At 52.8% G+C, this 16,903-nt stretch overlaps 5 protein-coding genes across 5 annotated transcripts; 2 read left to right on the plus strand and 3 right to left on the minus strand.

Annotated features, from left to right (window-relative positions):
• Nucleotides 1-40: 40 nt before the first annotated feature.
• On the plus strand, nucleotides 41-1,530 carry N7468_002035 (PCI domain protein; the record flags this gene model as incomplete). Its single annotated transcript, XM_058471332.1, has 2 exons — nucleotides 41-281; nucleotides 413-1,530. 2 exons carry the CDS (start codon nucleotides 41-43, stop codon nucleotides 1,528-1,530), a joined length of 1,359 nt encoding a protein of 452 aa, XP_058334473.1.
• Nucleotides 1,531-2,197: 667 nt separating this feature from the next.
• Nucleotides 2,198-3,237, minus strand: ura6 (uridylate kinase ura6; the record flags this gene model as incomplete). Its single annotated transcript, XM_058471333.1, has 3 exons — nucleotides 2,198-2,606; nucleotides 2,663-2,799; nucleotides 3,106-3,237. 3 exons carry the CDS (start codon nucleotides 3,235-3,237, stop codon nucleotides 2,198-2,200), a joined length of 678 nt encoding a protein of 225 aa, XP_058334474.1.
• Nucleotides 3,238-6,145: 2,908 nt separating this feature from the next.
• On the minus strand, nucleotides 6,146-7,225 carry N7468_002037 (uncharacterized protein; the record flags this gene model as incomplete). The annotated part of the gene is made up of 4 exons (XM_058471334.1): nucleotides 6,146-6,343; nucleotides 6,405-6,523; nucleotides 6,626-6,653; nucleotides 6,887-7,225. The coding sequence occupies 4 exons, from the start codon at nucleotides 7,223-7,225 to the stop codon at nucleotides 6,146-6,148; spliced, it is 684 nt and encodes a 227-aa protein (XP_058334475.1).
• An 866-nt stretch (nucleotides 7,226-8,091) lies between these two features.
• Nucleotides 8,092-9,086, minus strand: N7468_002038 (DUF341 family oxidoreductase; the record flags this gene model as incomplete). Its single annotated transcript, XM_058471335.1, has 5 exons — nucleotides 8,092-8,261; nucleotides 8,327-8,761; nucleotides 8,819-8,902; nucleotides 8,965-8,983; nucleotides 9,045-9,086. 5 exons carry the CDS (start codon nucleotides 9,084-9,086, stop codon nucleotides 8,092-8,094), a joined length of 750 nt encoding a protein of 249 aa, XP_058334476.1.
• Nucleotides 9,087-9,648: 562 nt separating this feature from the next.
• N7468_002039 (type I polyketide synthase) lies at nucleotides 9,649-16,400 on the plus strand (the record flags this gene model as incomplete). Its single annotated transcript, XM_058471336.1, has 7 exons — nucleotides 9,649-9,991; nucleotides 10,054-10,348; nucleotides 10,423-10,744; nucleotides 10,807-15,192; nucleotides 15,261-15,633; nucleotides 15,689-16,115; nucleotides 16,142-16,400. The coding sequence occupies 7 exons, from the start codon at nucleotides 9,649-9,651 to the stop codon at nucleotides 16,398-16,400; spliced, it is 6,405 nt and encodes a 2,134-aa protein (XP_058334477.1).
• Nucleotides 16,401-16,903: the final 503 nt, after the last annotated feature.

Raw genomic sequence — 16,903 nt, forward strand, 5'->3', positions numbered from 1 at the left:
AAAGAACCTCTCCCCCTCCTTCCTCTCACCACACCACGCCATGCCTGCTCCGACTAACACCCTCCTCATTGAGGGTTCTTTCTCCGAGCTCGCTGAGGAGTTCGCTCAGTACATCGACGCCCTCCGCAAAGAGGAGAGCCTTCAGTCCGAGATCGCCCCGCTATTGCAGCCGATCCGCCAGCAGGAACAATCCGAGGGCGAGCCTGACCTGAAACAGCACGATGAGGTCTTGAAAAAGCTTGTGGGGGCTGCTACTGCCTTGAACGGTGCCCCAGAGAAGGGTGAGTGACGGATCGCGAATTTGCGACCGGTTCTCCAAATTCGATATCGGAATATTGAACGGCGCCGCAACTTTTTTCTGTGTGCCTCGACGAAGAAGACACAACGGCTAACATTGGTCTAAAATTGCTAGAAATCACCCCCTCGTACAACCTCCTTATCCACCTTGTCCTCCAATCATCCAACCCGGACTTGTTCCTCCCTCGCATCTGCACCTATCTCGCTAAGCCCATCACCACCTCCCCTCAATTCGGCCCGACTCTGGCCCTCTCCATCCTCACCACCATCTTCAATACTCTTTCCGCCAACGATTCAAGCCGGTACCACGTCCTACTGGCCACCGTCGCTGTGATTCGTCAATCTGGATCTGGATATGCATTCGAGGCCTTGAAGCCACAGCTGGCCAACCAACTGCCCACATGGCTGTCGGCATGGGAATTGGATGACGAAGAGGTCCAGAAGCTGCATCTTGCGATCGCTGATGCCGCGGTGTCTGCCGGTGACGACGCTCTCGCCCAGTCGCATGTGCTCCAGGCCCTGCAGACCATCCCCCCAGCGGATGCTAGCAAGCCTGCCGCTCGCGAACTGGCTGTGCGCGCTCTCGCCTCTGCGCTGCGTCGCCCCCACGTCTTCGACTTCACTACTTTGACTGCCTCCGACGCCGTGCAGGCTCTCCGCACCAGCGACAGTACCCTTTTCGAGCTGCTCGAGATTTTCACCTCCGATACCCTGGAAGCCTACGAGGAGTTCATTGCCGCCACCCCCCTTTCCACTATCTCTAACGGCGTTCTTGCCGAATCCGCCGATGCCCTGAAGACCAAGATCCGTCTCTTGACGCTCACGTCACTCGCTTCTTCGACCCCCTCGCGCTCGCTCGCTTACTCCACCATCGCTTCTGCTCTGCGTGTCGAGCCCTCCGAGGTCGAGATGTGGGTTATTGACACCATCCGCGCCGGTCTTGTGGAGGGCAAGCTCTCCCAGCTGCGCTCAGAGTTCTTGGTCCACCGTGCCACCTACCGTGTGTTCGGCGAGAAGCAATGGGCTGAGGTCCAGGGTCGCTTGATGGTCTGGCGCCGCTCGCTCGAGAATGTTCTTAGCGTCATCCGCTCGGAGCGTGAGCGCTTCGTCCGTGAGGGCATCCAGGCTGCTGCGGACCAGGAGGCTGCTAAGAATGGCGAGAAGGGCCGTGGTATTGACAGGCGGCGCAACCAGCAGTCACAGCCCCGCGAGGTAGAGGCTGCTGCTGAGTAAAGTTCGGGCTGCTTTACCTAGGTAGGACTGCATGGAAAATCGGTGTTCGATGATGAGACGGAGTGGATCAAACTCGCAGAACACACAAAAATTCTTTCTCTCCGCTAATAGAAGGCAGAATCTGTTTTTTATTTATTTATTGATGCATTCGATATCTCTTTTGTCTCTTGGCCGGTTTGTAGGGACGAATCTACTGGCCCCCACTGATTTTTGGGTTCCCACGAGTCATGTCATGTTTTTTTCTCTTTTTTTTTTTTTCTTACTGTCTTATGTCCACTGGAAGGGTTAAACTTCCTAACAAGAATAACAATATTTCACAAAACATTCCTCCCTAAGATGTCCCTGGCTATTTGTCTGACCATCTGAGTCATATGATGAAAACTAGATAGGCATCCCATCTAGATGGCCCAGCCTGACATTCATACATCAGGATTGATAGGATTTACTAATCAGCACAAACTCCGATCAAATATCAAGGATGTCTTTATGTCTGGCTGGTATAGACATGCACCTCCCACCAGCCTACCCGTATTCTATCAATCCAAAGGCTAAAATGCCACACAATGTGAAATAAAAAAAAGAACAAAACCAATATCTGCCATTGCCACTGAGCACCCTCCACACAAGCATATATACGTCAACCCAGGTTACAAAAAAGAAGGCCCCTTTAGCTGCGCTGCTTAATACCACGAGACTCAATCCCAGCCCGAACCTCATTATAAACCTCCTCGACAGACCCGGTAGCCTTAACCTTAACGACCTTCCCCTTCTTCTCATAATCGTCGACGACAGGCATGGACGTCTCAACGAAAACACGGAAACGCTTGCGGATCGACTCCGCATTGTCGTCGTCGCGACCACTGGTCTCGCCACGCTTCAGGAGTCTCTTCTCCATCACCTCCTCCGGACAGTCGAGGAAGAGGACCAGCTCGGAGGGGGCCACCGTCGCCTCGAAGAAGACGGCCTGGTCGAGCTTGCGGGGGAAGCCGTCGATCAGGAAGCGCGCCTGAGTGCCGGCGGGGGCGGCGCGGCAGCGAGCGAGTCGGCCATTGCGTTGGAGAGCAGGGCGACGGTGACTTCCATGGGCACGATCTTGCCTTCGGTGATGTAGTTCTTGATCATGGCGCCGTACTCGCTGCCCTCGCGGACTTGCTCGGCGCGCAGGAGGTCGCCTGCGGACAGGTGGACGAAGCCGTAGTCCTTGACCAGGTTGGCGGACTGGGTGCCCTTGCCACTGCCTGGGCCGCCGAGGAAGAAGACGACCGTGACCTGGTCGGAGGAGAAGCGGGGGGGCTTTAGCGTCGGCCATGGTGAGATCGAGGGATGGGGAAGGAGGAGAGGAAAGTGTGAGTGTGTGTTATTTGTCGGTGTGCAGGAATTAAGTTCGAGGGGTCAAGGTGGGGGGGGACACTTTGATGGGAAAAAGCTTAGCGCGGGAAGCAGGGTGGCGGGGGTTTTTAGGGGGAATGATCGTCTTAGTTGGTTGGGCGGGTCTGGCCTGTACGAGATTTGACGAGCAGCGCGTAGGAGCCGGATCCGATTAGCACGATGGCCACGATGGGGAGGACTTTGAACTGCGAACGGGTGTTGTTCGGGGCGTTGTTGGGGGGGTCGAGGGGTCGAGTACAGGCGGCGCGGGCCAGAGGCGAACGGCAAGGACTTGGAGAAGAGGCCAGTCAGAGGGCGAGTGGCAGACAGGAAAGACATTGAGTGCTGGTGGTTGCTGTAACAGCTTTTGTTCTGCTTTGGAGTCTTGGAAAAAAAGGGAGATTTGGGTTTCGCCGGAACGGGATTAGTCTCGAGTCTCTCCCCTAGCAACTTTTGTATACTGCCGGACAACAGCCTGTTCTCAACAGTAGAATCCCCCCCCAAGGCCAATTGCTGCTTTGACAGTCTACCTGAAATATAATCAAATGTGGTGCTCGTATTTGTGCGATGCTGCTTATTTATGATGGTGTCTGTGCACCCTCTTCTGCCCCTGATGGCCTAGCTGGATCGGTCTAGTACGTTCAGACTCCAGCTGGTCTTTGCTATCTGGACCACTTCTAGAATCAGTCCCTATGATTTGTGATTTGTGACTCAGTGATAAGATGGCTTTCATGAAAACATTCTGGTGGTAGATATCTAATAAGGAGCTTGACGCTTGACCGTTAATAGCTCTTTCTTTCCCTCCACATATATAGCTTGGATATTATATCCAATTTCATAGAACCTCATGTTTTCTTGAACATATCTCCATGACCTTGCATTCCAGAAATCGAATAATTTTCCGATGTGCTTCCTCCCGCGGTTTTGCTATGGTCGGTGAACCGGGCGACATTCCCTTGGATCGGCTGCTGATACCTTGCGTTAAGGACCTCGGTCCGCATTCAGCATGCTTCCACCGCCAGCCAAAAGTTTCGACAGGATGGGCTAATCTTTCTTACTGAGATGATTGCCGATATCCGCCATTAGATTGCAAGCTCTGCCAATGTGATTTCATATTCGGGTGCCTGCTGACAATCGTCCTGAATTACTGGTACGCCACAGTAACCCGACCGAGGCTTTCAAGATTATATTACACCTGCCTATGGGAAATTATTAAACATAATAGCCGTTGATATCCAAAGTCCACGGCGTCCTTCTCTTTTCGACCTGGCCATATCGAGATGTAGGCTCGGAACGCACTGAAACGACATCAGTGGTATGGTACGGCGGAGATCCTCGTAGCTCTAGTTATTAGATGTTCAAAAGATAAATATATCGGATATTGACTAGGACTTACCTAGCAAGGTATGCCCGGTTCATTCTTGGTCACAAGGGTGCTAGCAGAAGCTAGGCCCGCTCGCAAAGGCGGCCATGATATGGACGCTACACCCGAATATCCACGATGCTCTTGCCATTGGACAGCACAAGCACACTTCGCGTAATCCTGAGATCTGCATGGTCTCCAAGAAACTTGCTCTCGAATAAGGACGTAACCAAGGATACACGGCGCATGTGGTGTTTTCCAAGGTAGTAGACTGGTCTAGCCACAGGTCACGAAGACCATTTTTGAGTCTCGGATGGCCGTTGGGATAGGTGGAACCGTCAACGTCTCGAGTGCGTGCGCACAGGTGTATACCGAACTTTATTTGCCTCTCCACCATTCCTTTTCAAGATCTCAACCCTACGTTTCGGGGCTGCGCTAGCTAGACGATGCATAGGGCCTTGAAACATATTACAGTATCCTGACGAGGCAGTCTTGTCATCTGAAGCAGATCGGTTAATTTACATTTGTACATTTGCCATGTGATAAGTAGAAAGTGAAGCATCGAAGTTTAAGCGCATGGGGAGATGATCTACGCAGCGTGAAACATGGTTCGGCCTAACGACCGCACAGCATGGCTTCCCAAGCATGTCTACCCATCTGGGTGTTTCGGCCGAAGCATTAGTCCAAGTTACAGACTATAGCATGCTGAAGAGGCCGTGTTTCAGAAGACTTAATAAGTCCAACCGATGACTCTATACCAGTACCAGTAATGGTATTGTGTACTGGTTTGTACTGGGTAGTAATCTTGGATAAGCAAGGGATGCGGCGAATTGACCAAGGCCGGAGTTACGGGGACGCTGCCCTTGGAACTAGCGACGGTCTTCTGGTTCTCCAAGCACAGAAGGCACTCCCTGCCATTGCACTTCGGTCAGTGCTATGGCAAGCCGCAGATGTGCGGGGATCCCGGGGACCTTGTGGCACTGGTACCGCATGCAGAGGCAATCCCTGCATGTACAGCATGACTGTACATGCAATCTTCCGTTCCTTGCAGAGATTTGACCACAGGACTTGGAACTTGTAAAGTATATTCGCGATAAGGGTGCGATAAGCTTATCCGGGCCTCCAACCAAGGTTGTCAATGACGATGCTCGGTACCAAAAAACCATGGGAACCCCCTTAGTCTGGGGTTACAATGATTTTCCCAAAATTGGAATTCTCCAAATAGGCTCGTCCAGGGCAACCGTAATTGACAACTCTATTACTCGATAGTGCTGCTAATTACGTGGGTAGCGACCTCCTGGAAGGCCAATAATCAACCTCTCAGGCTCCCGAAGATGCGAAACCCCAGACACCATTCGCCCGGGCCTTCCCAAAGGAAGACATAATCAGCCGAGATTGACGCTCCGCAAATGGCATCGGGGGTACCGCCATGTGGATCGGAGGTACGGTAAATACCTGTGGAAGGGTCAAAGTTGACGTGTCCGGAGGAAATCCGAAATATTCAGTAGAAGATCGTCGTCGATCCTTATCTGTTCAGTCCACATGGAAAGCTGAGATAGAAAAAGGCCCTATACCGTAAGACAGGACCGCCCGATCATCTTTACACCCTGGGTTCTGAGCCGTCCACAGACCCTCAGCAAGATTCGATTTGGCTCCCGTGGTCCGAATTACCTCCACTGCTCCACCTAGATACCCACTTTATCTGGAGCTAAGCAAATACCTTAGCTCCGGATTTAGCATAGCGCCCTTCCTCGAAAGAAAGGGGACTTCCCCATCCCCCCTGTCACAGATCAACGTGCGGATTTACATCGCTTTACTCCTTTTGTTCCTTCCTGTGCGCTTCGGGACATAGCTCCGCATGGGTCGTGCCCAAGCCCCTCAAAGTCATAGGGCTCCTGTTTCGTTGATTCTGCGCTGGACAAAGTGCACCAGGTCGAGATTATACCTGAAAATGTAGAAGTGGTGGGCCCCGTTGTCGCCGGGGGGGTATTTCCCGCAGCATGCGCTGTCGCCCTCGTCGCAGTAGCTTCGAAGCGAATTCGCGTAGGGGCTGCACCATTCGGGATGGATACGTGGGTACAACTATAATGTCCGTCTGCTTTGTGAGTGAGACAGATCTTGGGTTCGGGTCGAAGCTTCTTACGCCAACTCCATCGGTGCACGTCCCGGCATTCCATTTCATTCCGGGAATAAAGGTCTCTTCACCGTAGGTGGCGGCCGCGATGACTGGGAGCGCGAACTTCTCCGTCAGCCCCAAACGATCTAGCGAGAAATAAGATTATGTGTGTGGCCCGCACTTGCCATTCTTGTTGTACTTAGGCTCGAGAGTGGGGACGCTCATGAGCCAAAGCGAACTAGTCCCACACAATCCATCCATCACGACAATCCCGCCCTGTTTGGAGAATAAATTTTAGCCACTGATGGCCAGAGAAGGGCAAAGAGATGAGTCAAAACAACGCAGCGTCTGTATGGACTCCGGGTCGGATCAGGAGCAAAAAATACGAAGTAAACATATAAGTATAAGTAAAGTACAAAAAAGTACAATAAAAATAAAGGAAGAGATTAATGAAAGAAGGAAAAAAAAAGATTCCCTGCTGAAATCACCCCATAACTCTTTCGACTCACCAAAGAGTATCCCAGCAGGAAGATCTTCGATTTTGGGCAGGATGCAACATAATCCCTGATATATTGCTGCATCATAAGCGCCCCCTCTGCAGCGGCTACCCTATGGTCATCATCGCCATGGTTAAAAGGCAGGGCCACACTACTGGAGCCAGGAATTAATTCCAAGACCAGATTTTGCATGGTCACCAACACGTTCAGGTGGTCGCCAGGTCCCTGACCACGGATTAGAATAGCATGGACGCCCGTAGCGCATCGCTCCTGTGGGGTGAGTTGGGTGTAGGATGGCTGCAAACCAATGCAACTGAGAAGCAAGAGCTTCTGGAAGAACATGACGTGCATGACGATTGGCTATGATGAGGGAGTGGGTAATGGGATGCCTTTTTAGGGATTGGCCAGTCACCATTCTGGATTACGGGGCTACCAGTCGCCACTTATTTAAGTTATTTAAGGGTTTTGGAATCACATGTTTTGGAGGGGCTTGGCCCAATGGACCCTCGCGAGGGGAAGAATTGATAAAGAGCAATACCATGATCTCGTTTGGACTGCCTACCATATCCAGCGAATAAGATTCTTGGATTTATTCTTTTTTTTTTCTTTGAAAGGAGGGTGAACGTGGCAGGTCAATACTAGCCGGGTGTGTGACGGGGGAGAATCCAGGGCAGATCCAAGAGAGATTGGGATCAGCGCCGTCCCGTTCTATGGGTTTCGTTTATTACATCCAAACCAGCTTATCGAAAGGTTTGGGACTCAGGTCGCGCCGATCGATCGCATTTTGGTGGAAGCCCTTGAACACTTGTATGGAATAAAGTTTTTATTTTTTTTATTGTTATTTTTATCCTCTGCCCTTTACGCAGTAATTTTCAATTTTACCAAACTAAAAAGCGTGGAGGTTTCAAGAAAATGATAACCAGCTCCAAGGAACGACTTGAGACATTGCACATAACTCGAAGTCTGATAATTGAGGTGAAACATCCGGACTCCCAATACAACTGATTTTGAGCGACCGTCTCGAATTCGTATCATGGTGGTTCTCATCTACACAAAAGAAGGCTCGTACAGCAGGACAAAGCTTCCTTCTACCCGGGGGCGTGTATCAACGTAATCCTTGTTTTGTATGACCAATTCTAAATCGATGATGAAATAAGATTCGCGAATGCCGATTTATAACCCGAAATCCCAAATGCTGTGCTTATCGATGAAAATCACTACTCTTCCTCGCCATTGCCCTTCTTGACCAAGGCCCGGACCGCGTCGGCCAGTTCCTGGATCACCAATCCAGAGCGTGGAATGGTGTGTCCTTTGCCCGTATCGAAGAATATCGCCGAATCGGGATCACAGACATTGTACAAGGCGAAGGCGCCATGACGGAATGGATCTAGAAAGAGCGCATTAGTTCCGACAAAAGTAGTAGACCCAACAGATTATGCTTCAAATTCGTACCGTTGGCTCCCACAACATGCAGAGTAGGCACATCGATCATCACGTCGCATTCGTCCGCAAGGAGGATACCGTCCTTCGGGTTCATCGGGGGCCACCCGGTGATGAACATGGCGGACTTGATGCGACGCGGTCGCCCACTCTCGTTGAACCGCCTTTCCTCATCCAGAATATAGGTCGAGGCCATCGCGGCGCCTTCACTGTAACCAATGATGCCATGGATATCGGGGTCGTTGGCGATCGCCGTGTCGAGGTACTCCATCACCTGGCCGTAGTTGTTCCAGACCACGTCGCGATCACCTTTCAGTTCGCGCATCACGTCCTCTGGGTTTTGCCCATCGGGAATGGTCCGAACCCGACTGATCATTGAATCTGCAGCTTGACCACCGTCGTCGGCCCACCGGTAATGCGGACCGACACCAAAGTACTCATCGAAGCCTGATGAGATATGTCAATTTGGGAATTCTCAGGGGGGAGTTTAGCGGGTTTCATTACCTTCTGGAGGGGTTATTGGTACTGGCGCATTGATGTAGACGAATGATGCGGCATTATCTGTCTCCAATTCCTTCTGCAAGGGGGCTTAACGGTCCAGACGAGTTAGAGAGAAATCCGATGATATTATGGTCCTTGATGCCACCTACACAGTTGGATACTGATGTTCTGCCAAGGGTCAGCCAGGGAAGCTTGCGATCGTACTTGTCTTCCCGGTCTTTTCACTTACTTCGATATTGCCAATGGCACCGTGGAGGCAAAGATACTTCATTTTAAACGCGTTCTAGACCGGGCAATCTTGGGACTCAAAGACGGTTGCACAAACCAAGGTTGAGCTAAAGGCAGTAGAGCAGATCGCAGGAGGAAAGGAATAGACGGAAAGCTATTTAGCTGTTCAGCGCCAGAAATCAGCCATTCCCTCCGGAAACCCATGTGATCGACATTCGATCCACTAGTCCCAAGGATCCAGCAGTCCCACAGTTGATCGAAGCTCGTGTGGGTTGCATGGGCCCATTTGTCCCTGAAAATGTGTTTAACCCAAGTGGGCTGCACAGCAGGACGCGAAAGTTACGCTAACTCTGTCCAATGTGAAAGCTCGTTGTCGAGCCCTCGGGATGAAAAACAATTACGGGAATCTCAAGCATCCCAAACCAGTAATGAAATATAAAAAAGCCCGGAAAAATAAAACCAAAAAGTGGGAAACGGTCACCCTGATGATCGTTGATTCCATCGTTTTTCTTTTGACGGTCCCTATTTAACCCCAAGGCCGGGCGAGTTATGGGCCGAAACCTGCGCTTCATTCTCTCTTTTTCTGCATTTTTCAGTCTTCCACCATGAGTACATTGGCCGACTCGACTGGGCAGAATGGTGAGGTTCGGACGCCACAACCTATTGCCCTGATTGGATATTCTTGTCGTTTGCCTGGCCAGGTGAACTCGCCCACCGATCTATGGGAATTATGTACTCGAGGCCGCACCGGCTGGTCGCCCATCCCTAAAGAACGATTCTCCAGCGATGCCTACCACCACCCCAACCCCTCAAAACTGGGGACCGCCAATCCCAAAGGCGGTTATTTCTTAGACGAAGAGACGATTTCCCAATTCGATGCCCCCTTTTTCAACGTTAGTGTTCAAGAAGCTATTTCTATGGACCCACAACAACGCCTACTGCTAGAATGTGCATATGAAGCTTTGGAGAGTGCTGGCATTCCAAAGAGAGTCTCTCAGGCCGAAATGTAGGCGTCTTTGTGGGTGGCAATTTTGCCGACTATGAACTTCGCAACCTGCGCGATCTCGAAACGACCCCTAATTTCCAAGCAACTGGATGCGCCCCAGCGCTCCAATCCAACCGCATTTCATACTTCTTCAACCTTCAAGGCCCCAGTTTTACCGTCGATACCGCTTGTTCTTCATCTTTGGTGGCGTTGAACTCTGCTGTCCAGAGCTTGCGAAGCGGCGAGTCAAAAGAGGCTTTAGTTGGTGGTTGCAGACTAAATATCAACCCGGACTACTTTGTGACCATGTCGACTTCACAGTGAGTAAATTTGAGATACACGCTATTCTGATGTACTTGTAAGTTTGTTGGAGCTAATCCGTGCGTCTTCACAGATTGTTCAACGACGAGGGAAAGACTTATGCTTTTGACGAAAGAGCCAAATCTGGCTTCGCACGTGGTGAGGGTGCTGGCGTGGTCCTGCTCAAGCCTCTCGACGCCGCTTTAAGGGACAAGGACCCCATCCGCGCCATTATTGCCAATACCGGTGTCAACCAGGACGGACGAACAAAGGGGATTACTATGCCTAACGGCCAAGCCCAGGAAGATTTAATTACACAAGTGTACCGTGATGCGAACTTGAACCCCGACGACTGCGGGTACGTCGAAATGCACGGTACGGGAACCAAGGCCGGTGACCCTATCGAGGCCGCCGCTGTCCATAATGCCCTTGGAAGAAACCGCAATAAGCGCAACCCCTATATATTGGCTCCGTCAAGTCTAATGTGGGCCATCTTGAAGGTGCCAGTGGTATGGCTTCTCTGATCAAGGCTGCTATGATCCTGGACCGAGGCCTCTTGCTGCCGAACGCCGACTTCAAGAAGCCCAACCCTAATATCCCGATGGACGAGTGGAACATGAAGGTCGTTACCTCGACACGCCCATGGCCCCGCGGGAAAAAATATATCAGTGTTTCGAACTACGGTTTCGGAGGGACCAACGCCCATGTGGTTCTCGAGAAAGCGCCTCCACCAGTCGAGACCCAAGATAACCCCGATCTCGACAATGACCCTTCTCACAAACTGTTCCTGATTTCCGCCAACGACAAGGAGTCGCTGAAGACAAAGATCCGGGACTTCGGTGTCTACTTTGAGCAGCGCCCCGAAGTGTTCGAAAAGTCTCTGTTCGGGAACTTTGCCCACACCGTGGGTAGCAAGATGTCACACTTGTCATACCGGGTGGCCCTATCTGCTCCATCACTGGATGGCCTCGGTATCCGTCTCGCGCAGTTGAAGGTCAACCCCGCTCGAGTGCTGGGTGCTCCTACTGTGTCGTTTGTTTTCACTGGACAGGGTGCGCAATGGGCTCAGATGGGTATGCCTCTCATGAAGGAATACGCCGTTTTCGCCAGTGCGATGGAACGGGCCGACCGCTGCTTGCGGGATCTCGGTGCTGAGTTCTCTCTTCTGGAAGCTCTCGAGAAGGAAGCTGCTGAGTCGGAGATCAACTCTCCTCATTTGAGCCAGCCGGCATGTACAGCGCTCCAGATCGCGCTGACGGACCTTCTTGCCTCATGGGGTGTCAAGCCCTCTTCCGTTGTGGGACACAGTTCCGGTGAGATTGGGGCTGCTTATGCTGCCGGGATCTACAACCTGGAGGGTGCCATGGCTCTTGCCTACCGCCGTGGCCAGATGACCCAGTTGCTGAAGAAGACCTGCACTGATCTGAAGGGTACCATGATAGCTGTTGGTGCTGGTCCTGATGCTGTCAAGCCCATGCTGAAGACTTTGGGTGCTTATGCTACTATTGCTTGTGTTAACAGTCCTTCGAGTGTTACTGTCTCCGGTGATGTCGCCGCTGTTGACGAACTCGAGGCTATTTTGCAAGAGAAGCAGCTCTTCAACCGAAAGCTTAAGATTGACGTCGCCTACCACTCTGACCACATGAAGAATGTCGCCGAGGCCTATCTGTCGGCTATTGAGTCTATCAAGCCTGCTGCGACCTCAACAGCCACCTTCTTCTCTTCCGTCACTGGAAATATTGCGCAGCCATCTGAGCTGGGAGCAGCCTACTGGGTGCAGAACTTGACCTCTACTGTTCTTTTTGCTGACGCCCTCAGCAAGATGTGCGGAAGCGAAGAGACCCGACCCAACTTGCTGATGGAAGTTGGCCCTCACTCTGCTCTGAAGGGCCCGGTTCTGGATACTCTCAAGACCCTTGGATCGGCGGCCACCAAGATTGCGTACGCTCCTACCGTGGTTCGTAACGCGGAGGCTGCTCAGTCTGTTTTGGACGCTGCCGGTGCTGCCTTTGTTCGAGGCATGAATCTAAACATCACGGAGATAAACTTCCCCACTAGTAAAGCGAAGAACCGCAGTTTCCTCACAGATTTGCCTCGCTACCCGTGGCAGCACGGCACAAAGTATTGGCACGAGTCTCGCATTGCGCAGAAACACAGTCACCGCGATGGTGTGCGAAACGACATCCTGGGTACCCAGGCTATGTACTCTAACGACCTAGAGCCAACCTGGCGCAATGTCATTCATCTCGATGATATCAAGTGGCTTCGGGAGCACAAGATGCAGGGCATGGCTGTGTATCCCATGGCTGGCTACCTTTCTATGGCTGTGGAGGCAGCACGACGTCGCGCAGCACAGCACGATGCTGTTTTCTCCCAGTTCGACTTCCGTGAAGTGAAGGTCGGCTCGGCGCTCGTCTTGACGGACGAGGTTGATTCGGAGACTACCATCACTCTCCGCCCCTACACAGAGGGCACCCGTGGCCACTCTGATGTCTGGGATGAATTCCGAATTTGCTCTTGGACCACCAAGCGTGGCTGGATCGAGCACTGCACAGGTATGGTGCGTACTCGGGCCAACAAGAGCCAGCGCAGTGCTGTCTCGACCGTCACCGAAGAGGAAGAGAAGCGCTTCCAGAAGCAGATTGCCACAGTTTCTAAACAGGCTACTTACAAGGTCGACGCTCAGAGCATGTATCAAATCCTGGCTGAGGTCGGCGCTGGCTACGGTCCTGCCTTCCAGGGCCTGGACAACATCTACTCCCACTCTCGCCACTCTCGTGCCGATCTATTCGTTCGCGACACCAAGACCATGATGCCCAAGGAATTCGAGGCTCCATTGACTATCCACCCCGCTTTCCTGGATGGCTTGCTTCACCTTGTCTGGCCCATCCTGGGCAACGGTCGCATGGAGCTCGATACCCTTTACATGCCTACTATGATCAAGAACCTGACTATCCACGATAAGATCCCTTCTCAAACTGGTGACTTCGTCAAGGCCTGGTGTAATGGCGGCCCCAGCAAGCCCAGCCCTGAGCCGACCAAATTTGATCTCTGGGTTACTCCCGAAGGCTCCTCCGAGGTCCTGATTGACATGGAGGGCCTTATCATGACTCCCCTCAAGGACCCAGGTTCGATGCGGGGCCCTGAGACTCGTGATCTTTGCTACAAGCTGGAGTGGGTTACTCTTTCTGCTGCGGAGAACGCTTTTAAAAAGGAGGTGGAGGAAATAAACGGCCATGCCAGTGGTGAGACTAATGGTCATGCCAATGGTCACGCTAACGGCCATGCTAACGGTCACGTCAATGGCCATTCTGTCACCTCGGCCGATGTCCTCATCACCCAGTTCGGAGAGCCCGACGGCAATCCTGAAACAATCAAGGGTGCTATCTCTAGCTACGCAGCTGGCTGGGAGCCGTCAGTCGCCACATTTGGATCGGCCGATGTCGCCAACAAGCATGTCATCGTCCTCCAAACAGGTAAGAAGACTCTGCGCGACCTCACCAAGCCCGAGTTCGAGTCTATGCAGAAGACTCTTCTCAGTGCCTCCCACATTATCTGGGTCTACCGTGCCGACAGCCCCGATGCTCACATGATTGTTGGTCTTACCCGCAGTCTGCGTTCCGAGTCTTTGGCCAAGGTTGCTACTCTCGGCATCACCGATGAGGATCTCAAGCACCCCTCCGGATCCGTCCTGTCTGCCATGGAGGTCCTTTGGCCCACCGATGGGGGCAAACCCTGCAAGGACTTCGAGTTCAAGGCTCGGGGATCTGACCTCCTGGTCCCCCGTGTGGGAGATGACGAGGCAGCCAATGCCTTCGTGCACAATGAGACTCACGAGATGACCATCTCATCGCAGCCGTTCCACCAGCCAGGGCGCCGCTTCAAGCTGGAGATTGGCAGTGCTGGAGCCCTGGACACCCTCTACTTCACCGACGAGGAGCCCGAGCCTCTGGATGACGATGACATTGAGATCGAGGTTAAGGCCACGGGCCTCAACTTCAAGGATATCGTCGTCACGATGGGCCAATTAGCTCAGCCATACATTGGCATCGAGTGTGCTGGTGTTGTTGCGGCCGCAGGAAAGAACGTGAAGCATGTCAAGGTCGGTGACCGTGTCATGGCTCTTCCTCTGGGTGCGTACTCAACGTACGCTCGCTGCAAGGGTACCAGCGCTGCTCTGATTCCGGAGGATATGTCTTTCGAGGTCGGTGCCACTGTTCCTGTGGTCTTCTGCACTGCGTACTACGCGCTCTTTGACCTTGGTCGTCTTCAGTCTGACGAGCGCGTCCTCATTCACGCTGGTGCTGGTGGAGTAGGCCAGTCGGCCATCATGCTTGCTCAGATGATCGGAGCAGAGATCTTCACTACCGTCGGTAGCGTCGAGAAGAAGCACTTCCTGATGACCCAGTACGGCATTCCCGAGGATCACATCCTGTACAGTCGCGACACTTCGTTCAAGCAAGGCATCCGCCAATTGACTAACGGCGAAGGCGTCGATGTCGTTGTCAACTCGCTCGCTGGCGACCTCCTCCGTGAGACCTGGGAGTGTCTTGCTCCGTTCGGCCGCTTCGTGGAGATAGGAAAGGCGGATATCACCAAGAACACCCGTCTGGACATGCTGCCATTCGAATACAACGTCACCTTCGCCTCCGTCGATCTGACCAAGGTTGCGGCTTACAAGCCCAAGCTGATGAACCGCCTCCTGGTCTTCGTCAGCCACCTTCTCAAGCAGGGTACTATCAGCCCTATCCTTCCCCTTACTACATATCGTATCTCCGAGCTCGAGACTGCCTTCCGTACCTTGCAAACTGGTAAGGCTATGGGTAAGATCGTGGTGGTTCCCCATCCTGGTGACCACGTTAAGGTATGTTGAACTACTACATGACTACAAAGCCAAAAAAAAAAAGAAACTTACTGATAAAACGAAACTAGGCTGTTGCGCCCAAGACCAACTCAACCCTCCTGAAGGCCGATGCATCTTACATCCTGATCGGTGGTACCGGTGGTCTGGGCCGGAGCATGGCTCGCTGGATGTCTGCCAGAGGCGCAAGGAACATCGTACTCGTGTCCCGTCGCGCTGAGATCAACGATAGAGTCCAGGCTCTGATCGACGAGCTTGCCGCCGAGAAGACTCTCGTCACCGTCAAGGCGTGCGACGTCAGCAGCAAGCCATCCGTCGAGAAGCTCATCCACACGGATCTGAAGGGCCTTCCTCCCGTCCGCGGTGTCGTCCACGGTGCCATGGTGCTCCGCGACATGCTCTTCGAGAACATGACCTTGGACGACTTCCATTCCGTCGCCGTCGGCAAGGTCGAGGGGGGCCTGGAACTTCCACGACGTCCTCACGGGCACCCCCTTAGGCTTCTTCGTCGCCCTGTCCTCCGTCGCTGGCGTGATCGGGAACCGCGGCCAAGCCGCATACGCCGCAGCAAACGTCTTCCTCGATGAGTTCATGAGCTGGCGTCGCTCGCAAGGCCTGGCCGGGACTACCATCGACCTGACCGCCGTCAGCGACGCGGGCTACCTCGCGGACGTCGACGCCAAGCGACTCGCCGAGGTGCTGAAGAACATTGGCAGCGACACGATGGATGAAGGCGAGGTGCTCGCGCTGCTCGGCGCCGCGATCACGGGAGACCTGACGCGGTCGTGCTCGGGGCAGAGCATCACCGGTCTGAGTCTCGGAGCCACTCTCGAACACTTCTGGGCGCAGGACGCCAAGTTCAGCGTGCTCTACGAGACGGCCAAGGAGAAGCTGGGCAGTGGAGGTCCAGGGCGAGCGGCCCGTCGGTGCCGCTGCATGTGATGCTGCACAGCGCTGAGACCAAGGAGGCTGCGCTGGAGATCTGCTACCAGGCCCTTGCTGCCAAGCTGGCGCAGGTGCTTGTGATTTCACTGGATGATATGGATCCATCGGTGACGGTGTCGTCGCTGGGTCTGGACTCGCTGGTAGCGATCGAGATCCGGAACTGGATTGCCCGGGAGGCGAATGCGAACGTGCAGGTGCTGGAGTTGCTGTCTAGCGGGTCCTTGATGGCGCTGGCGGAGATTATTTTGAACAAGTCCCAACCATAGAGGGCTTTTATGATGTATAGGATTTTTTTCTTCTCTTTGATTTCTCTCTTTCTCTCTCTCTCTCTCTCTTTTGGCCTTTATCATTTTATTTCTCTGTCATGTTATTTTCCTACCCATTGGTATGATTCTTATAGATATTTCTCTAATGTATCTGCTTCTTGATTGTTGATCTAAGTTTCTCTTATACTCTCTTGCCCTCTTGTAAGTCATTTAGAATCTCACGCCGTTTTAATCTGGAATCTTCGGTAAGAGCTCTTTCGCACGTCCTGCTGCCACTTCAGCGAGCACTTCTGCCAGCAGTCATACGTGAAGTGGCAAGTGGTGTTGGGGTGAGTGGCGTCGGCTTCCAGATCCTCCCTACTGCGATCAACGGGCCGAATGGCTTATGGGACTTTTAACATTGCTTTGTAGGTTTATGAACAAAATTCGGCTGAATCTGCCAGCGCTGGGCCGGAACGTGGAAGGATATCTGGAGACTCGGATCGAAAACCTAGGTTGCATGC

The sequence above is a fragment of the Penicillium chermesinum genome, assembly GCF_028974085.1.
Source record: "Penicillium chermesinum strain IBT 19713 chromosome Unknown utg000002l:1.0-5270490.0:1.0-5274688.0, whole genome shotgun sequence".
In the NCBI taxonomy this organism is placed as follows: domain Eukaryota; kingdom Fungi; phylum Ascomycota; class Eurotiomycetes; order Eurotiales; family Aspergillaceae; genus Penicillium; species Penicillium chermesinum.